General features: G+C 40.3%; 1 protein-coding gene across 2 annotated transcripts in view; it reads right to left on the bottom strand.

Moving 5' to 3' along the window:
* Positions 1-8,392: 8,392 nt before the first annotated feature.
* Positions 8,393-21,432, bottom strand: part of pde6c (phosphodiesterase 6C, cGMP-specific, cone, alpha prime) — a 30,483-nt gene continuing 17,443 nt past the window's right edge. Inside the window, exons 1-22 of one of the 2 annotated variants that reach the window (XM_034214423.1) lie at positions 19,100-20,701; positions 18,434-18,586; positions 17,234-17,323; positions 16,973-17,113; positions 16,792-16,866; positions 16,608-16,675; positions 16,255-16,321; positions 15,699-15,746; positions 15,180-15,329; positions 14,820-14,963; positions 14,436-14,501; positions 14,020-14,175; positions 13,591-13,698; positions 13,065-13,174; positions 12,886-12,973; positions 12,699-12,799; positions 12,398-12,505; positions 12,230-12,293; positions 11,791-11,865; positions 11,609-11,692; positions 10,632-10,785; positions 8,393-10,535 (exon numbers count right to left, since the gene is read on the bottom strand). In XM_034214423.1, the coding sequence (XP_034070314.1) occupies positions 10,495-10,535; positions 10,632-10,785; positions 11,609-11,692; positions 11,791-11,865; positions 12,230-12,293; positions 12,398-12,505; positions 12,699-12,799; positions 12,886-12,973; positions 13,065-13,174; positions 13,591-13,698; positions 14,020-14,175; positions 14,436-14,501; positions 14,820-14,963; positions 15,180-15,329; positions 15,699-15,746; positions 16,255-16,321; positions 16,608-16,675; positions 16,792-16,866; positions 16,973-17,113; positions 17,234-17,323; positions 18,434-18,586; positions 19,100-19,567 (2,559 nt within the window). In that variant the 5' untranslated portion in view covers positions 19,568-20,701 and the 3' untranslated portion in view covers positions 8,393-10,494. Of the gene's footprint in view, positions 10,536-10,631; positions 10,786-11,608; positions 11,693-11,790; positions 11,866-12,229; positions 12,294-12,397; positions 12,506-12,698; positions 12,800-12,885; positions 12,974-13,064; positions 13,175-13,590; positions 13,699-14,019; positions 14,176-14,435; positions 14,502-14,819; positions 14,964-15,179; positions 15,330-15,698; positions 15,747-16,254; positions 16,322-16,607; positions 16,676-16,791; positions 16,867-16,972; positions 17,114-17,233; positions 17,324-18,433; positions 18,587-19,099; positions 20,702-21,432 lie in introns of those variants that run through there. The other variant, XM_034214424.1, reaches the window with a different exon arrangement.

The raw sequence follows: 21,432 nt of genomic DNA, 5'->3' as shown, positions 1-21,432 counted from the left end.
TACACCTGTGCTTTTCCCGTTGTGAATGTCAAAATGGCCTCTGTGAAAAAGGCCTTTGACTTTCTTATCAGTATAATGTGTTACATAATAATTGGCAATTTCTTTTATAGATTATTTTTCAAAGCCATGCCATTTTTCACCTTTATTTGTAAGTTGACAGAATGGGTTTGAAATGCAGGGAACAGAGAGAGGGAGCAGTGACATGTAACACAGATCTCAAGGGCAAACCTGGGATGTTGCCCTGAAACTACTTGGCTAATAATGGGCTCCTAATTGGCATGCAGATGGAAACATTGCAAACATAGCAGTTTAGCATTCAGCATGTTAGCATTCTCATGCTATGCCTAGGGTTAGCATTTAGCTCAAAGCTAAACGTGTCTAAGGCTGCTTCTCAGGTCGACTATTTTCATTTCCTCGCTCCTCGGTCCTCGGTCTCACCGGAAGTTGATTTGCCTGCGCCATCTTGAGTACCGTCCCATGGCTCTTATTTCTGCCGGAGGACCGAGGATCGAGGAGCGATAACCGAGGAACCACCAGACCATCCTCAGATGAAATCCTCAGATACTCACCCCGCCCCCTTACTGTGTATCGCTCACTGATTGGACGAGGCAGTGCATGCACTGATCTCATGCTTCTTGACATGAGAGCAGAGTGAAGAAAATACATGAACCTCACGGGAGTCACTCCTCAGTTTATACCGTGTTTTGTTTCAATTCATGTATAATTTAGTTACAAATATGTGATATATCTGAACAACAAAGTAGTCAAAAATCATTTAATTCATTTTTTGGAAACATTTTCATGATCGCTTTTTTCGTTTTACATTTTCATTTATTGTCATTTCCATACAGTCATTCATTAAGTGCTATTAAAATGTTAATTTACTACATATCCACACAAACACACAAAGTGTGCAATCCAATGAATGTTAATCTAACTGGGTTTTGATAGATAACATATCTGTTTTTCTTCTCTCAATTATTTTATTTCTATTGTGCACTCTAATCAATATTAATCAAACTAGCCTAATGTTCGTTTATACATTTTAAGAATGGCGTTTATCTTTTTTGAGAATTAGTTCTTATTTTATTTTATTTATTGGGGTCTACAACAGATGATACAAATGTTTGTGTCAGTAAATGTGTACTAACAGAGGCGGGGGTGTGTGGAAATAACGGGGACATGAGCTGCTGTCAGACGATCAGCTGTGCAGCGTCATCACAAACGGACGTCGCTTCACGTGACGCTCCGGAGGAAAGGACGTCCCATTGCTCTTAAAACTCATTTCCCTGCTTCTCGTGGTTTCCTGGTGGGAGGGACTAAACGCAGGGAAACGACGCAAGTGAGGGAAGCAAGGATTTCATTTAATCGACCTGAGAAGCAGCCTACAGCCGCACAGAACCATTTGTCGCAACACACAGCTCAGGAAACGTGACAAGAAGGAAAACCATGCAAGGTTATACTTTAAGACTATAGAGGCGAAGTCCCTCCCCTTCCGGTGGGACTCATGGGACCTTATTTCGTTTGTATTGAAGTCAATGGAGAGAGAAAGATTATCTTTCGATCCCGTTTGAATTGTGGCACGAATTACACATATGATGTATTTCAATCTTAAATAATAATTTCCATGTCAAAAAGGTCATAGTTTGTCGTAAAACTGTTGAAATATAAGACGATGAAAAATACGCAACTAGAAAGACTACAAATCCCAGAGTCGCGTAAGTGATGTGATAACTGTTTTCCTCCACTAAGAGATAGCTAAAATCAACGCCATATAGATATAATCTATCTATATGGCGCTGGCTAAGATAAGATAACTTTAACAAGATGCCTGTGTGCTTAGTAGGCTACCAGGTTGTTATCATACCAGCATTGGGTCTTGCTCGTTCTTTCGCTTCCCGTCTGATGAAAGGACCAGGAGTGGCTGGATTAAGTTAGCTACCTAGCTAGTAGCTAGCACGTTAGTTAGCATTACAGCCTTGTCATTTTTATTAGCCTTAACATGAAGTAACATTAAGTAACCCAACATGTTAAACAGTAAGAGTAGTAGTCATATTTCGTGAACCCTTTGAAGAGTACTGTCGCACCGGTGTGATCATTCTGTTATACACAATGTAAGCCCGGGGGAGAAATGCTAACGCTACATTAGCACCGGCGATCTTTTCTACTTCACGCTATCTGCACAAATGGTTGACATTAAACATTAAAAAGACCAGGCAGTTCAGAGAGAGAGGAAGGCAGGCAGGCAGCTTTGCATGACATTCTTCTGGACGTGTTTCACTGTGGTGATAGTGAGGGTAGGTAATCCTTTTGTTGACAAGACAGTAGTGACGGCCATCTTGGTGACGTGTGTTGTTCTGCTAGAGCTAGACCGGAGATGTAGTTCATTGAACAAATGTTTTACGAAACTTTTTTTTTTTTTTTACTTGCAAAATTATCTTTTAAATTGACAAAAGTTATGCATTGAAGTCAATGGAGAGAGAAAGATTATCTTTCGATCTCGTTTGAATTGTGCCACAAATTACACATATGATGTTAGTCAATTTAAAAGATAATTTTGCCAGTCAATACAAATAAAAATGTGTCGTAAAACTGTGAAGTAACACATTTTTTTGTGTGAAACGGTCAATGTGTAATTCGTGGCACAATTCAAACGGGATCGAAAGATAAAGTAGATGGGCGTGGCGAAGTCACGCCCATCTACTTATCTAACTAAACTTTCGATCCCGTTTGAATTGTGCCATGAATTACACATGTTTGTCAATCTTAAAAAAGCATTCCCATGTCAAAAAAGTCGCAGTTTGTCGTAAAACTGTTGAAATATAAGACTATGGAAAATACGCAACTAGAAAGACTACAAATCCCAGAGTCGCATAAGTGATGTCATAACTGATGTCACAATTGTTTTCCTCCACCAAATAAAACATAGCTAAGATAAGATAACTTTAACAAGATGCCTGTGTGCTTAGTACCAGGTTGTTATCATACCAGCAATGGGTCTTGCTCGTTCTTTCGCTTCCCGTATGATGAAAGGACCAGGAGTGGCTGGATCAAGTTAGCTACCTAGCTAGTAGAAAGCACGTTAGTTAGCATTACAGCCTTAGCCTTGTCATTTGTATTAGCCTTAACATGAAGTAACATCAAGTAACCCAACATGTTAAACAGTAAGAGTAGTAGTCATATTTCGTGAGCCCTTTGAAGAGTACTGTCACACCGGTGTGATCATTCTATAATACACCATTTAAGCCTGGGGGAGAAACGCTAACGCTACATTAGCATCGGCGATCTGTTCTACTTCATGCTATCTGCACAAATGGTTGACATTAAACATTCAAAAGATCAGGCAGTTCAGAGAGAATCAAAGGAAGGCAGGCAGCTTTGCATGGCATTCTTCTGGACGTGTTGATAGTGAGGGAAGAATCCCTTTTTTTGACAAGACAGTAGTGACGGCCATCTTGGTGACGTATGTTGTTGTGCTTGTCTGCGAGACCAGAGCATGGATGTATAATAAGAACTGGATACAGCGTGGGAGGCGGGGCCTCATTCATTCCTATGAGAGCTGCTCATTAGCGCATGATGATAAAATGGCCCACCTTTTGAGAGAGTGAAACGTCACAGATTACCCAGCATGCCTGAGAAGTACCCGTATGTGCGCTCATAGAGCATGCGCAACTTTAACCAAAATGCTCGTTCACATCAAGCACGTCAATTTGCGTACACGTAACAGCACCGCGCGTTCATGACAGCATGGTAATGGATTGTTGTTATCATGGATTTGATATGAACGAGGCGGTGACAGTGACATCAGTACCAGATATGTTCGGGTGTATTTCCGTCGCATCCGTCATATTCGTCATATTTTACGGCAACTCAAGAGGGCCATCACGGTCAAATTCCGAACATTTAAACATAGCCGACACTTCATTCTTTACTTTGTCCGTTATTATATGTAGAAGATTATACTTTTTCTCCGTCATGATGTTTCCTTAGCAACAACTTCAAACAGGCATAGCCTATACTTCATTCTTTACTTTGTCCGTTATTATATGTACAAGATATTAATTTTTTCTCCGTCATGTTGTTTCCATAGCAACAACTTCAAACAATAACAACTAACCGCTAGCCGCAAAGCTAGCATCACAGCCACTGCTCCGTTTTCGGAGACTTTGCACACGTTTTTCACAAACATGTTCACACGCTAGGAGTACTTCCACTAGCTTCGTATTGATCTGTAGATGTGATTTGATGTGTCGTGTGTCCCCCAACTCCTCTCCAAAGTTCAGATATTTAATAAAATACTCAGGGGAGTTTCCTGAATTTTCATGCCCAAGCACTAGGCCCTGGGTAAATTTAAGAGGCTGATCTCGGGCACTTTTGTCCACTTTCCCTGGTGGTCGAAACTCAAGCCAGACATCCCTGGAATCGTCTCGGAGAGTAGATGATCAGTGGGGCCTTGTTTTTACTGAATGATGTGTTTTTTTATGGGGAATTCAAATATGAGCTTATTTTTAGGATTTTCGGAGACTTTGCACACGTTTTCACAAACATTTTCACGCTAGGAGTATGGGAGTACTTCCATTCGCTTCGCCTTGATCTGTAGATGTGATTTGATGTGTCGTGTGTCTCCCAACTCCTCTCCAAAGTTCAGATACTATATAAAAATACTAAAAGGTAAATAAAACATTAAACATAATGACAAAATAACAACCTGAAATATATGTATTCTATCTACACATTTCGTAATTATCTAATCTAGTGGCCTTATAAAAGTGTTGGCTAAAGTAACGCAGAATATATATATTTTTTAAATTGTAAATAATTAGAAACATTATTTATGTGCACAAGTACATGGGACCCCACCATAGCACCCCACACATAACAAGCTATCCCAAGTTCCTCCGGCTGCAGTTCCGCAGACGGCCGGTGTGTGGCAGCATAGCGCTGGGAGCAGAGGGAGGTGAGTATATGACGGATGACGGAAATACACCCGAACATATCTGGTAGCCCGAACATATCTGGTACTGACAGCGGCAGTTAGCAGCTAGCGGCTAGCTAGTAATGATGCTAATGTACACATCAATCGTTATGTACTTATAATACGCTGTAACAGGATCTAGTGATATCCAACAGAGCTTCATTTAGCATGAAATAATTATTGCACTGTATATATATATATATTTATATACAGTGCAATAAGCTTCTTAGTGCAATACGAAGCTACAGGGACGTTAATAATGTCGGTAATATTAACTTTATTTAATACAACATTTACGGTACAAGATTGAATCATACAGCCCATGTAGTATGATAATGAATTACAGCAAACATGTGCAATATATCCATTATTACAGCTCCGTGGGATGGCAGTAAGACGATATGGGTCCGTTCTTATTGTGCATCCATGGGTAAAGATAAACGCAACTCACATTGGTTTCTCAAACAGCATCTCTGTAAACTACGTGTATTCACTGAATTTCACTCTGCCTTTAACGGCTCGTTGTAGCTCCAATAGCTTCAGCCCCCACCCTCCCTGTGAGCACAGTGTGCTCTGATTGGTCGGGACACGTAACATGAACGTGCCGGGCGGCGCGGTCCCGTGGGCTAGATGCGCGTTCATAATGCAGAGGGAAATAACTCTCAGAATAACGTTATTAGCACATTATTACAACTTGAGGAACGAATGTTTTTAATAAGGGCTATACAAGTGTTCATACTGGGTAGTTTATTTAGTTTAAAAAAAATTATCCAACGAGTTACAGACCACTCTTTCCCCATGTAAGTCAATGGGAAAAGGTGTTTCCGGGCCTGGCAACCAAACGGAAGTGTAGTACCGCTGTTTGGCCAGCACGAATATTTTCATCTGAGTCCGGCGCACTTCCTGGGGGCTTGGACCAGAGAGGTAGTTCATTGTGCGTTTCACACAAAAAAATGTGTTACTTCACAGTTTTACGACACATTTTTATTTTTTTCACTTGCAAAATTATCTTTTAAATTGACAAACATATGTGTAATTCGTGGCTCAATTCAAACGGGATCAAAAGATAATCTTTCTCTCTCCATTGACTTCAATACATCATTTTTCCGAAATAAGGTTCCGCTCCCCCGGAAGGGGAGGGACTTTGCCACTCTATACTTAAACAGTTTTATTACCACCACTCAACAATGGAGTGTATAGGTTTGGTACTTTCTCCAGAGTTGTGCTCTTTGGTCCAGCTCTCTGTTGGATTAGTTGGAGATGTCCCTCTGTCCAAGGGCAGATTTAAGTGCTGCCTCGACCTCAACTAACAGACAATAAAACTGTGTGAGGTTGCCGGGAGATTATAGAGTTTGGCTTAAATAAAGACAATTAAGTTACCTCTTACCGCTCTGTCTGCCTCGTTTAAACTTCTCTGCTTTCTCAGGAGAAGCCATTTACTCTGTGATTCATGGCAGTGTTCAGGCAACATATGGTTAAGTATAGTAAATGGTACATTGAGTAATAACAGCATGTTGTGTTTGAGTGGCTGTGGGATATAATTTGGCCCCTGGCTATACTTGTGCACCTGGATGCATTTACAGTTGATCAATTGAGTTGTCAACATTCTGTTTTTCTTGGTTAAAGATTCTTGCCTTCACATGGGAACACATTTACTGCCTTTATGTCGTCAGGGGGATTTAAAACAACATTTAAATATGACAAGCTCGACCTCATTCCACGTTTAAAAACGTATACAAATATTCACCGTAAAAAATATGGTTTATATGGTTAAAAGAAAAGAAAAATTCAATTTGTTCAAATGTCCTCTACTCTTTCTCCATCATTAATAATCCAGAATGTAAGGAATATGCCTTAAATTGCTCTTCTCTTCAGAAGCGGTCCTTATGAAGAGAAGAGCAAATTACAGATGGGGACAGCTCTGCACCCACTGACCCGTAAATTGTCCGGGGAATCAAAGGTCATGTTGATGCAGAGGGTTGACACGCTGAAGTGCTCTACGTGATGATAAATTACAGTGTGTTCCTGTGTCAAATGTTCCATCTAGTCAGCAGACGCCTCAGCAGCATCCTGCACTCAAACTACCTTCTAACTGGAGTGCATTACTGCAGCATTGGTGCTCTTCATCTTCTCCTCCCGAGGGTGAAGTGTATCTTCTAAACAACTGTATACTTGTCAAAAATAATGACATTAATGTTCTTTAAATTATACTTCTCTAATTTGAGGATCAAATATGCTACATCATTGTTATAAGAAATATTATAAATATTAGTTTTGGGCCAAAACTGAAATTAATGTGTATGAATAACACATTAAAGAGTTGTGTTGTTAAGCCTGATTGCTGGTTTTGATTTTATAGTTTGTTTAACTAATGGTTAAATGATAAAAGATATTAGTTTAAAACAAATATTTTGCACCTGTGTTTTATGTGTTCATTATTATGCTTTTGACAAAAGATAATCCAAAAACTGATGAGAGATGATTTTTCTATTATGATTGGCTGTCTCAATCATTGTGATTGAATGTTTCAATCTTATCATGTTGTTCTTAATGTGATTGTTATTGATGCAATTGATGTTGTGTAAGTCCACACTCAAATCTGAAGATTCCCATTGATTTAAGTATTGAACAAAAATATTATTAGACTAAGGGTTTAGATTATCAAAATTGATAAAAAGAGAAGAACTGTTGGGGAAATATTTTCCAAGGCCCATAACTTTGACCCAGTTTATCAGTTCAAACTGTCCTGACTGAGCACACGCACCTGTAACCTTGGCTGCTGTGCTCTCAGTGTTCTGTCTCCCTGTTGGCGTCAGCTGATGGAGGTGTTATGATTCTATCTTGTTATGCACAGTGTTGATGATTCTCTCTGAACTAGCTAAATACATGGGTCTGGGGTAGAGTTCTTCAGAATTGACATGGCAACTGGACCGTGATGTCAGAACCTCTGACTCTTGGACTTGTTTTGTGAATTCTCCAGCCAAAGCTCCAAATAAACCCATCAGTGTTTGACATCTAAGCTCCAGCTCTCCCCGTGTCTCCTTCCTGAGTCGGTGACTCCCACTGCATTGCTACACAGAAGTTTTCCCCCCACAATTAACACCATGTCCAGTTTTCTGCATGCAGAATGTGCATACGGCAGGATGTTGAACAGTCAGACAACACTGTATCGAGCAGGGATCAGAACCAATCCACTGATCCTCTTTCCCCAGAGGCTCATCCAGCTTTGGAGCCTCTAAGATCCCTGCACGATATATTACTAAGAACCAGCACTGGAGGAGCTAAACTCAAGGTTTCTCAAGTTCATTCTCCAATCTAACCCACTTTTAGTGTTAATAGGAACGTTTTTACGTTGACAATAAGTTATTTCCTCTGTTAAGCTTCCATAAATTCCTTTATTTGCTTACACATATAACATCTCTTGACACATACATACAGTAGAGGTCATCTCATATGTCAAATTATAAGATTTCTAAGGTCTGAAAGACAGTTGATGGGATAAGTATACCGTGTGATATCTCACAAAAGATCCTTGAAGGAAAAGCGAGGTGCCATTTGTTCTCACTGGAGACAGAACCTGTGGTGTAACCATTGATAGAAAACGTGTGCAGCAGGAACAATGAGGTAAAATAATGGTTATAATGTTTAACGTATAACTTTCTGTAAATGTTCATTCCACAGTTCTGGCTCCAGTGACCGCGCAAGCTCCTCACTACCCCTCAAAAATAGTTTCCGGCCAGTCTCAAAGCCATTCTGATAGGATTAAGTGCCTTTGATTGATGACCTGTTCATTACAGAAGATGACATTGTGTAACAGCAAGTTGAGAGCCACGGCTTGCCTTTAGCCATTGCTAAAAGTGTGTCAGGAGGTGCACTGTCGACTCAGATGCCTAACCAGATCAGGGTCAAATGCAGGTATAAATGAAGATTAACACTGACCTAGTGGTTGTTGTGTGATTTGTCACACTGTTGCATCAGTGAAGAAATTATCAGAGGACTTTGGCCTGTACCACGTTACAATCAATGATGCTATAGCTTCATCTGTCACGTTTTAAACTCAAGTTTTCTTCAGATACATACAAGGCTTTGGTAGCCTGCTATGCCTCCTCAGTAAGAAGGGTATTTAAAGTCTAAAGCTGTGTGGATCTCAAACGCTGGCCGACAATCAAATCAAATCCTATCCAATCTTCTTACAAGACAGGTAGATCCACTCTACCCTGTTTGACTGACTGCGACTATTACCTCCTTAGAAGAAGAAGAAAAGGTCGCCTTTACTGTACATCTTTCAAATCAGGTTTTCACTTCAGTTATTCTTAAGTTTACACAATTTACATTTTACAATTTCTAAACTATATACATGTGAAATCAAGTTTAAAAGACGTTTTTGAATCGATAAGGAATTGTAATTTAGTTCTAAACACTGGTATAAATAGTATTCACATTAGCTTTTTTTTAAAGTTATTTTACCAAGTCATTGGGCATAACAGCTTACGGGTGTTTACGATAAAGTTACACAAATTCAAAACATTGTCGATTGTGTTTTCAGCGAGCAGTTGTTCACAGATTCAGAACGCCCTATCTCAAAGCTTGTCTCATCCTCTTCTCTCCGTGAAGACAGTTTAAGTACAAAATTGTCAGACAAAGAATCCAAAAAAAATATATGTATATATAGATAAATAGATTGCATATTAACATAAATGTAGCCTCACAACTCTTCAGCGCCTTTTGAGGTAAAAGAACATCAGCCCTTTATGATTGCATGTTTTCACTCGCTGTATCAAAGCTACAAAGGACTGTTTTACACCATTAACAGATCCTTCAGGACTCAGGCTACTCTAACTGGTAACCCAAAACAGATTTTTAGCCCAATTTCTCCACACACTCATGGCCTGCCGCTGCCAAAACAGCAGCAGCTAAGTGCAGTGTGCAACCTACAGTACTACTATACTGTGTGGTAACTGACCGCCAATAGGAACACTGTAAATACTATTGCTTTAGCTATTGCTAGTTTCTGAGCTTATCAAACCAGGTTTTCCAATTACATCGGAAATGCTTTGATTATTGCTATGATAAAGGGAAATATATGTTGTCCATGTATATCTTTTTCAAAAGTTCATGGCTGTGTGTTGGAGGAAGCGGACTAAGGAGGAAGTTTCAAACGCATCGCAACTTCCGGGTAAAACAAGCTTCTCTTGCGGTCAGAGTCCAAAACGTTACTTCATGGTGTTGCTCCTCGGAGAATAGATAGGCTGACTGCAGACTGGACCACAGACCAGACCTGAATACACTAGACTAAATATAGGCTAGACTGAACCAGACCAGATGCAAACAGGGCTGAACTGGCCTGCAGCAGAGCGGAGAGCACCTAACCTGAGAGAACTACGCTGCAGTAGATCAGACCAGACCAAACTGGCCAAGCCAAGCCCCAACTACACTAGCTGTCGGATCAGAATAGGCTAGCGTAGCCTAGATTAATTCTAAACAGATCGCATGAGTCCAGATCCAAGCACTGGAGGAATTTAGCAGATGGTGCAGGTCTTTGACTTCCCGTCGCCACCAGCTAGATAAACACACAGAAATAAAGAATGTGTTTATACAGGGTGATTGTGAAGACTTGGATCAGGACCAGTATAGATTGTTTTGTTTTTTTCCATACCTTTTTTGTTCTCATCATCTTCCAGTTTCTTCTTCTCATCCTCGATGGCCTTCATCTTCGCGTTGTATATCTCGGCATGCTTGTTCCATTCGCACCTGTTGTTTTTCAGACCGTCAAACATGGGCGTGATCTCTTTGTGGAACCTGGAGAACTCCTGATAAATAAAAGAAAAAGGGATGTAGGGTATCTGTTATTCACATTGTGGGATGCGCAGAGGCAGGAGAGCTTACAGGAAGGAAAATGTTGGTGTTCTAAATACATGATATTCCTCTTAGACAAGGAGTCCGCATGATCCACTGACACATTTTCTTTATGGATGTGTGTGTTCTTGTCCAAATACCATACTGACAGACTGAAAAACAGCTAGTAGACATTCCTCTGGGGGCCAGCTGGTTTCAACAGGTTCATCTATATACATCATGTTGTTCAACCCAACACCCTTAAATCAAGACTACATGCTGCATTGTGATCTCGCATGTAAAATGCACTATTGACTCGGAGCTACACCTTTCTGACAGTCTTATCAAAGATTTACCATACCCAGCAGGCTTTACACAATATTATTTATCAGTTGGAGGTACGCTTAAAAAATACATGATATTGCCTTGAAAATACAAGTTACACTTTAAACTAGGGCCTCAGAGTAAGGTTGATACATGAGTTTAGTTACTTTTGAAGCTTTTGTGAAGCTCTTTGAAAGTATCAAAAATCGATTATAGTGAACTAAATCAAAACAACTCATGGGTAGAATATGTTTTTTTAATGGTGCTTTGCTGGGAATCAAAACCAAATAAAAGCTGGATTAAATGGTTACACCCCTTTAGACTGTGGCTGTGTTAACATTCTAACAGTTACACATAACACAGGCCAGACTCCCTTTTTGCTAGATCCATGTCTGGCATATTTCACGCTTTGACCTCCCCTTCAATGTTTATAATAATCATACTTCTAATGTTTCCACAAAAGCTGATTATTACCTTGTACACAAAGGAGCACACAAAGTCGATGAAACCGCACTGCATCTTGCCTAGCTGTTCAGAACAGTTTCTGTCCATCATGGGCTGAGAGAGACAGAGGGAAGAGTTTCAGGTTTACAAATTACCCTGAAAAAGAAAATATGTGAAAGGTGGCGGAGGCACAAGAGCGGTGTGACCCTTACAATTGGCTGTTGGTCCAAAACACTTCTCTCCAAATCTCCCTGTTCCCAGAATTCAGCAGCGACCATCAGGGCCACCTGCAGAGAGACACACAAGAGGAAGAAATAATGATTCAGAGGAAATCATTGTGGATCAGCAGAAACATGTCACTTCCCGCAATTTTTTTAACAGTTTGATATCAAAGGAAAAACAAACTCTGTCACATAAGTGTCCTATAAACCCGGTTTGTTTCTGTTGTCATGGCTTTTAGCTCTCCTATTTCAAAAAGAAAATACCCTTTAGTATATGTTTTGGATGAAATACAGGTGCTGAATAACCTGATAAAAGATTGAGGACAGGTGGAATATTAAAATAATGTGATGCGTGGAACTCAATAGGTTTGTCCTAGCTGAACAAACCTCACTATACACTTTCTAAACTGCTAATGTGAAAGCCACCCACCTTGCTCTGTACCTCCCAGGGTTTGCAGATAGCTGACAAGTCACAGCCTGTCATCATCATGGCCCTGGAGGTGAGAGAGAGAGTCAGTCAGGGAGAACAACATGAACCCCTAGGTCATGCAAGGGTTTCAGAAATCTGTTCACAAACACAGTGGAATCAGTTACATACATTATGATTTCCTTCCTGGTGGGATTGTTGGAAATATAGTTAATGGCCTCCTTTTCGTCTGGCATTGGCTCTGTGGCATTCACAATGTTTTGGAACATGGTTCTCTTTCTGCGTGACGAGATAGCAGAGTGTTAGTCAGACCAACTGAACTGAATAAATACACAAACTGGTCGCGTAAAATGAGTCAGTCAAAAGAAAAAAACAGAGGTGTACAGACAAACATTGATGGCGTCAGCTTTAACTCTCAGCTGTAATCGGCCATTTTAAGGCTCTAGCATGGGGAGTATTTACGAGAACGTACTTGAAGTAAAGGGCCAGATCAGTGGCGATGATGCAGACGTCAAACAAGTGCTGCACGTTCTCAAACTGACGCTTCTGGAGGTTGCAGAAGATGTTCAGGGTCTGCAACAGACAGTAAAAGTGGTCAAAATGTGTCCCACTTCTTGCATTGAAGTCTGATTATATTTACTGTCAAAAATGTGTCATACTTCATCAGCCATGAGCGTCTTGCTGTACTCCAAATGGTGCCTCTCCATGATGGAGGAGCCATGAAGTTTAGCCAGAGGATGTTGACTCCTGCAGAAGAAAGAAAAACATATATTTACACACAGGTTACACACACATGCAAGCACTTTCTACACACACACAATACACTTTTTTGACTTGCTTTGTCTGGTAGAGGTTGTTGGTCCCTCTGTGGTCGATATCGTGGCAGAAAGCAGCAGCCACCATGGCGAAGGCATCTAGATCAGAGTAGTACTTCCTCAGCTTCCCTGTCTGTAGGCAGAGCAGACGAATCATGGATTATAATGTGCAGATGTTACAGACTGTGCCCTCCAATTAAATGGATTATGTGTCCAGAACAAGATGAAAACAGCATTTCTCAATTCTCACATCTTATTTGATATGGTGTTTTAGACCCTGTACATACTGATGATTTAATATCCCTTTAAAAACTATTACATATTAAACCTGTATTGGTGCGTTTCTCAGTTAACTCAACGATGGATAAAACATATTATGAGCCTATATACACATTCTTGTAAAACATAGCAGCCTGTGTGAAAATAGTGTGCAGTGAGCTGTAGTGTCAAAGTCTATAGCATCGAATACAGATGTGAAATGGAGAAATGTAAGACATTTGTTGGGGTTAGGGTTTGCTTCAGATGCAGCAGATGTTTTGGAGGCGTTACCTGCAGCAGGCAGAACATGGTGTGGCCCACGTTGAAGCCGTGCCTCCAGTTGTGGTAGGTGATGGAACGGTAACCCTTCCTCACCGTGTACATCCATTTAGTCAGTGTCTGAGTAGGAGAGTGGGAGTGAAGCAAAGTTGATCGTTTGTGAGGGTTTTTAGATGAGCTATCGCCAGGACAGAGCATCTCCTTGCAGAGTAATCCCAGGGCAGATTATCTTTCACACCAAATGATGAACATGGATAATATTGTTTCTTTAACATAATGAAATGTAATCAAGTTTTATATGTGTGTAAAATACATACTATTGAAATCCAAGCCTGCTATGAGTGTAGCAGTATTAGCAGAACAAAGGGATATTCTCCAGCTACTAAGGGACCGCCAGAAGGAGCAACACATCAAAGTTAGTGTCTAACTTCATGCACTCACCTCTGCAGGAACTTTAAACTTTTCCACAACTCCGAGCTCAAAGAACATGCGAATGCCGGCTCTGATGAGGTCGATCTCGGAGACGGGGAGGTCACTGAAGGAGAACAGGTACAGGTTCTCTCCGGTGACATTGTCAGCTGGCGGGCAGTTTGCTCTCTGAAGAAAAACAACAACAGATTTCACTTAGAATACAGCCATTAGTCATTCAACGCTCGCATGCATATTCCCCTTTCAAGAAAAGAATACTCCCAAATCCATTAAAATGTTGATATTTAATGAAGTCTGCGCGTATACACGTTTTTAAACCTATTCATACATGTGTGCTTTGATAGGTGTAAAGTAATAATCTTTTGTGACACCGTTTTTTCATCTCATTGAAAGTATTTGTCCTGAAGGTTAGCAAAGTAAACACATACCAACAGTTTGTACATCTCTTTCTGGTCGAGGTCTTCGGGCTCTGCGTCAAACTTCTCATTGGTGTTCTGGTTAGAAAAGAGAGATCAGCACATTATTATGGCTTACATCGAATTTATGAATGTGCTGCCATCACCTACAGACATTCACAGCATCATTTGTAGACACAAAACTAAAACCATCATGTTATTCCAAGAACTCAAAGCAATCGTTTCCACTAGACATGTTCTTAGCCCTTTAATCGCTTCTATTGGAAGACTGCTGAACTAAAAGCTATTCAGGGAGCATTAACCTTTGACTGCTGTTAATCCCTGCTCGAGTGGCCTCTTGATCAAATGCTGAGAGATCAAAAGGTACGTTTCTGGAGAGGAAATGTGGAAACTGACCAGGATGGACTGCATCTCAGCTGAGGTGCATTTGGTCTGGTACAACAGCATCTCCTGGGCGATTTCCTTCCTCCACTCCATACGGTTCAGCCTGTCATAGGTGTCGCAAACCAGCACGGACCAACCCAAGAACTGAGTCAGGGCCTGGCAAAAACAACCAGAGTGAGAAGGAATGAGAAAAAATAAACACATCTGTACTTTTCCTTCGCTCCTGGGACACTCCAGAAAACTCCAACACATCTCAGAGTGTTATGAAGTTACTGCTTTCAGGGACATTTTGTTCATTGACAGACAACAATGAGATCCCAAATGACAGGAAATAATGAGAATAAAAAGCGAGAGAGAGTATGTGGAGCTGACCTCAGTGATCTGCTCATCGTGTTCATCAAATGGCTTGCCGTCTTTCCTGTTGAAGAAAGTGGCGATGCCCACAATTTCTTCCTTCTTGTTGACAATGGGCAGCGACAGACAGTTTTTGATAATAAAACCTGATTCATCCACAGCCTCTTTCTGCAAGACATTGCAAAACACGATGTTAAAACCATGCATCAAGTTTTAAAGCAAGTCTCAATTCTTCTTGAACACGGATATCTAAACAGTATGATATAAAAAGTGCATATTTAACATTATATGGAATCCTATACTGGTGTGTTTTGATAGAATCGGAGGGATGAAACCCTCTTTAGTGGTCACACATGCAGAGCACACAGCACACACAGTGACATGTGGCCTCTGCATTTAACCCATCCTAGTACCAGGAGCAGTGGGTAGCTATTGTACAGCGCCCGGGGAGCAATGGGAGTGGAGGGGTGGGGGGTTGTCCGGTGCCTTGCTCAAGGGCACCATCAGTGTTTGGATGCAGGGTAAAAGTGTCCTCACCTGGAAAGTGAAGAAATCATCTGCAGCCACGTTCATCATGTTGCAAATCTGCATGAAAACACATTAAAAACGTTAAGATCCGGCGCTTTGCAAATATTATTCAAAGCTGCTATTTCTTATCAATCTTTGCAACAACCTTTTCTTACTTTTAGTTGTCACAAAGCAACACAAAAAACCCTACATTTATCACATATTACACCTGTTTTAACTTTATTGCATATTTTGTTGCAATATGTTCAGATTTTTAAAAAAAGTACAATGTCTAGCTGCGAATTAGGATTCAATAAATGAAAATGAAAAGTGTATTCATTGGTTTACACTGACACAAATCCTGCCTAGTCACTTCATGTGAGTATCACTGCTGATAAGGGTCTTTTCAGTGACATATCACACAACCTGTATTCCTGCGCCTTTTATTTCTCTACATTATTCTGTTTGTGTGGATGTGGATACGTGTCTGTTCATATTCTACAAGTCAGCTGCCCTTTATTTTGTATGCTTCTCTAATTCCAGTGATCCTCGTACAGAACTGCCCTGCGGCAACAGTGAGACTTACAAAGCCATTCTCTGCAACGTAGGTTGGCAGGCCGCTAACAAGAGCCCAGTGATCTATAGGCGGGCCACTGAAAAAGAGAGAGAAACACAGAGAGTTGAGTGAGAAAGTTATGTTCTGATATACAAAATAAACAGTTTTGACCCACATTTTACGGAAACCATACCCAAATAACCCCAAGAATAGTCGGTGGACCATCTTAGCACATGCTTTAAATGTGAGTTTAAGATCAGACTCAAAACTAAGTCAAGACTTTTATTTTAAAAGATGCAATTGTTTGGACTCCAGTTTTTTTCATGCTGTATTTTGAAATGCATTGTGTTAGATTGAGTGGATTTGTAGCTTCTGCTGCTTACGGTATGACTTTGATTTCTTCTTTGACGCCTTCCAGGAGGTAGTCAATAATCTTGTAAAAGATGATTTCCTGGAAAACAATAAGAAGCCTGTTAGAAATGATTGATGTATCTAAACTGTGTTAGACAATAGAACATTTGAAGCAAGTGGGAATTCAAATTCTACATGAGGAAATGAAGTTAGTACCCTGCCGTCTGGCGTCTTTGGTCCTTTATAGGGTTCCACATCCCCCAGTTTCACAGGCCATTCATCATAGAATTCCTACAGGGGGAAAACACAGACAATAAAAAATGATGGATGCCCGTCAAAATAAATGGTTTTCTATTTAATCTTAAGTGTAAAATTGTAGATATTTTGCAAGACCAACCTTCTCTTTGGTCATGTCCAACAGGCCCACTGAGTATCTTTCACATCCCAGATAGATCCTTACAGTGTAAAGCGCTTTGTGGAACTGTCTCTCAATGTCTGTCAACTCCTCAAAGACTTTACTGGCCGACCAGAGCAGCACCTACAAGGGAAACGACCACAATGGATGCAGGTGTAATTAAATGTGTAGCTGTGGCATATAGTTTGGGCACCGTTATAAATAAATACAGATGAATTACAGAATACTCAGGGTTTAGTTTACCTGACTCCTTCTGGACTCCACATTGAACATGTAGTTTGTGTGATGCTGCAGGGCGATGACTTGGGCAAAGTTCATGTACTTGTGGAAGAGCTAAGGACCAAATTAGATTAGAGGTTTCATCAATACACAACAGCAGACTTTCAGACTATGACAGATGGGAACTTTAAAAGCTCAAAAGTCTCATCTGACTTCTTTTCCATTAGCAAAGCTGTGATTATTCAAGAGTAAATATATCGGAGGGATTTCTCTTTCCCAGATCAGTAAACCATGACCCAAACACAAGTGATTCTCGTGAGTAAAAGTCCCCATTTGGTACATTCGTACAAAGATTACATGTTTTGTTCATGGATTTAAACAAAAATACATATAAGTGTTTGAGGCTTGAAAAAATCTATTACACTTGTGATTTACTCGTCTTTACTTTTGTAAAGAGAATCATGAACCAAAACATAGGAATGTAGACATTATAATAAACTCTATCTTAGCAGTTCAAGGACCAACAGATGTCGTTATATTCTATTTATGTTCCTGCGAATCAACATTACAGCCCCAAGAGTAAAACATATGCATTTCTTTAAGGAATGGTTGAGTTGATTGCCTCTGTTTATGAGACACAGTAGTGAATGTTCTTCGATATAGACTGATAATATATTCCCAGTTAAAGGTGTAGGTACTTTTGAGAAACCGGCTCGAGTTACACTTTTTGTTATATTCCATGGAATGCTCTTAACATCCCGATAGCAATGAATATCTTAAGTGCTTTGACAAAACATCTGTGGAAGCCGTAGTACTGTAAAAAGCACGACCAATCATTTTAGCCGGCCCGGCTAAAGTAACTGGATGGCCTACCTGCCTGTCAGCCTTCCATCTGTGCACAAACTTATCTCGTGCCCTCATTGGTCATGTGCGCGTTCGTGTGTGTTGGAGGAGGGGCTCTGTAAGGAAGTGGCAGATTTTTTCCGGTTGTGTATTTTCAAATTCTAGCACACTCGAGCTGGTTTCTCCAAAATTACCTACCCCACCTTTAAATCCATATTTTTAAAGTATATACCTAGAAATGTATGAACATAACATTCCTGTAAAGTAAAGTGTAAAGTTACAATGTATTAATACACGAGAGGGAAAAACACTCTGTTTCAGCTCACTCAGTAAATCACTAAGGATTAGAGTCAATGGACATGATTAGGTGTGTATTCTTACCTTCTCATCCTCTGGAGAGAATGTGTCCGCTCCTATTTTGTTAAGTGCCATGACAACTCCAAGGCACTCTTTTTCAGCCATCAGAGGAAAAGTAAGCGTGCATTTAGTCTTGTATCCGGTCTGTTTGTCCACAAAGTCAGAGAATTTGGGGTTCTGTATGAGGAGAAAAAAAGGACTTCGTTAAGAGTCTGTCGGATTTAAATATTCAGACTCAATGTTTCTAACGGTGATGTTACTTCGAAAATATAAACTCCAATTTGTTGTTTATTCACTAATCAATATTCTATTTTTGGCTACACTTGGCAGTAGAAGACTTAAGGCTTTGAACCAATACCGGTAGACCACAATGAAACATGTTCTCCTTTTATCAGAGAATTAAAACAAGCTTATTGATGATGGAACACATCTGTTGCTGTGCACATTAAAACTTATTTTTTAACTAAAATTACATGTGAAGCCTACACTCAGGCAAATTACTTAAAAATAATAATATAATACAATCTAATTAATACAATTAAACATTTCTAAGGCAAATAATATCACAGTAATAAGAAAACATCGGTTTCACACAAAAAATAACCTTGCAGAGCACACACACCACCTTCGTTACCTTTCACCCTTGACACCTTTTTTCTATCACAAGATAGCAAATGAATGAATTCTCACCTTTGTGATGTCAGGAACATTTTGTGGCTTTTTGCTGAGTGCAGTGAAACCGACGATACCCATATCGAGAGGGAAAACAATTTCAGCCTGTGGATGGACCAAGTTTGCGTCATATTTAGAGGTTGGGGTCACGTCAAAGAGGCAACTGGCGAGCTCAGGTATTCCGTTTCTCGACCGGCAAATATAAAAACCGATCCTGTCGGCCTGTATGATCAGTGCAATTCTTTGTAACACTTTGTGAATGGACTCCTCCATGGGCAGCTGAGTCTGCATTTGCTGGACCAACTCATAGATGATGGCGGCTTCTTGCACAGAGTTAATATCCTTGAAGGAAGCGGTGTCTTTGACATCAACAGGTGCAGAAAAGGCGGCGGTCAGAGCTTCAGCCCGTACCTTCTTGTCAAAGTATTCTTTGGCGAACTGTGGGTTGTTCTCCAGGTATTTCTCCACGCTATCTTTGTCTGCCATTTTGAAATTGAGTAGTGTTGTATTCCCTTCCTATTTTCACAAAAGCATCACCTGCAGGGATACGGAAAAATGGACAGGGGAAGCTTTTCGTTGGCCTACAGGGTTGGGTGGATCAGCAGCATTGTCCTCCACGGTCCCCGAGGGAGTCACTAACACATCCCGTGTCCACCGACAGACAGAATAGGACTGAGTGTGGCTAAGAGGCTGAAAGGATCAAAGTGTCCGCTAATGAATGTGACGTCATGAGATTAAAACCCCTGCTCTAAGCGTCCTTAACCCGCAAATCCCAACGCTGATCATTTTATATCGGGCAACACAGGAGAGAGTGAGACTACTGTCAGGTCAAATGCTAGGTTGGATTCCAGGGCTACACCATGAGGATGGACAAGTAAATACCAAAGACTTACTGCTGGCATGGGTCTTCAGACAAGAGAACACTTTTCAGAAGTAACCTTGTGACAACAATAGGCATTTGCTTTGGCTTTAACCAGTCTTTTTATCCTCACACATGGACCTACTCACTAGTGTCACCTTAGTGATGCGTTGTCCAACAAACCTAATGTCAAAACCTGAGCTGTGCCTTGCTAAAGAACCCCTCACCGAATACAAATACAAATTGCTCTAAAATCCAATCCAAACTAAACATTTGAGCAGGCAGGAGACATTAATTCAGGTTTCCTTGCCTTACACTGAAACGTTGACTTTAATTCAATGTATTATGTCAACAAATGTTCCATATCTATTTTACAAGTAGGTTAGTTGAACGCAATCATATGAAGTTAAAATAAAAAATAGTAGTAGTTTCAAGTCAACGTTTTTCAGTGTAGTTAACCTCGTCCAATATCAACCCTTAGATGTTACCACTGTTCTCTCCTTCTTGTTGCTTATCGAGGAGGAAGTAGCTAAATTGTGTCAGCAATGTTGTTCAGAGCTATAATGGCAATGTGTGAGCAGCCTATGTGTGTTCTCTAATTAAATCACCATCATTATGGAGGTATCAGTCCTAGAACTGGAAATCAGCCAATTACTGGGACTCGGACGTCTGGGCACAAGGCCCAAAACAAAGAGCACTGGCTATTAATAGCTAAGTGCACTGTCTGGTTAGCTGCTGACAGGCTGGCAAGACAAGGAGTTACCCACTATTTTTTGCCGTGGGGATTAAGGCGAGTTTATCAGGACAGAACTACAAAGTGTGTGTGTGTGGATGTAAAGAAGGATATAAATTAGAGCAGGCCATGTAACAGTGGGAGAAAACTAGTTTAGTGATAGTGTGCGAGAGAGGAAAGAAGAGTATGTTTTTGTTAAGTAAGAATACAAAACAATGACTTGCAGCCGTATAGACGTTCTTATTTATAGTACTGGTTGTGCAGTCTGAAAAGCCTCCAATGCTCTATGATTGTAAATCATTAAATCCATTGTTGATATGTGTGTTTTCTCCACAAGTCTCAAACAAGATGATAATGTAATAAAATGAATTATTTCTGACCGCCAATTCCACTATTTTGTTTTCCAACTTAATAGTATCAGTTGTCTTTTTTTGTTAGTATTTCTAGGTGACTACTTAATTTAGACTATTTAGTAACTTTTAAAGAACACTTGCGACACAATGACAGCATATTACATTTCTGTAAATGTTCCAAGATTCAGTTAAGACGTTTTACAGCAAGTGAAACAGGACCAAACTGACTCAGCAATTTCAATCACACAACCATTTTTGATGATCTTACATTAGCTACCATGGGCTACTGGTCATACCAACATACTGTAAGGCTGTATTAAAGAAACTCAAGTTTTACTTTGTAAGAGAAACAGCCTTAGTCATAACTAAAACAAAAAAGTGATGCAAACATAATTGCTGCAGGCGC

The sequence above is a fragment of the Gymnodraco acuticeps genome, unplaced genomic scaffold, assembly GCF_902827175.1.
Source record: "Gymnodraco acuticeps unplaced genomic scaffold, fGymAcu1.1, whole genome shotgun sequence".
Taxonomy (NCBI): domain Eukaryota; kingdom Metazoa; phylum Chordata; class Actinopteri; order Perciformes; family Bathydraconidae; genus Gymnodraco; species Gymnodraco acuticeps.
Note: the sequence above shows the minus strand (reverse complement) of the source record. Positions and strands in the feature narration are given on the sequence as shown.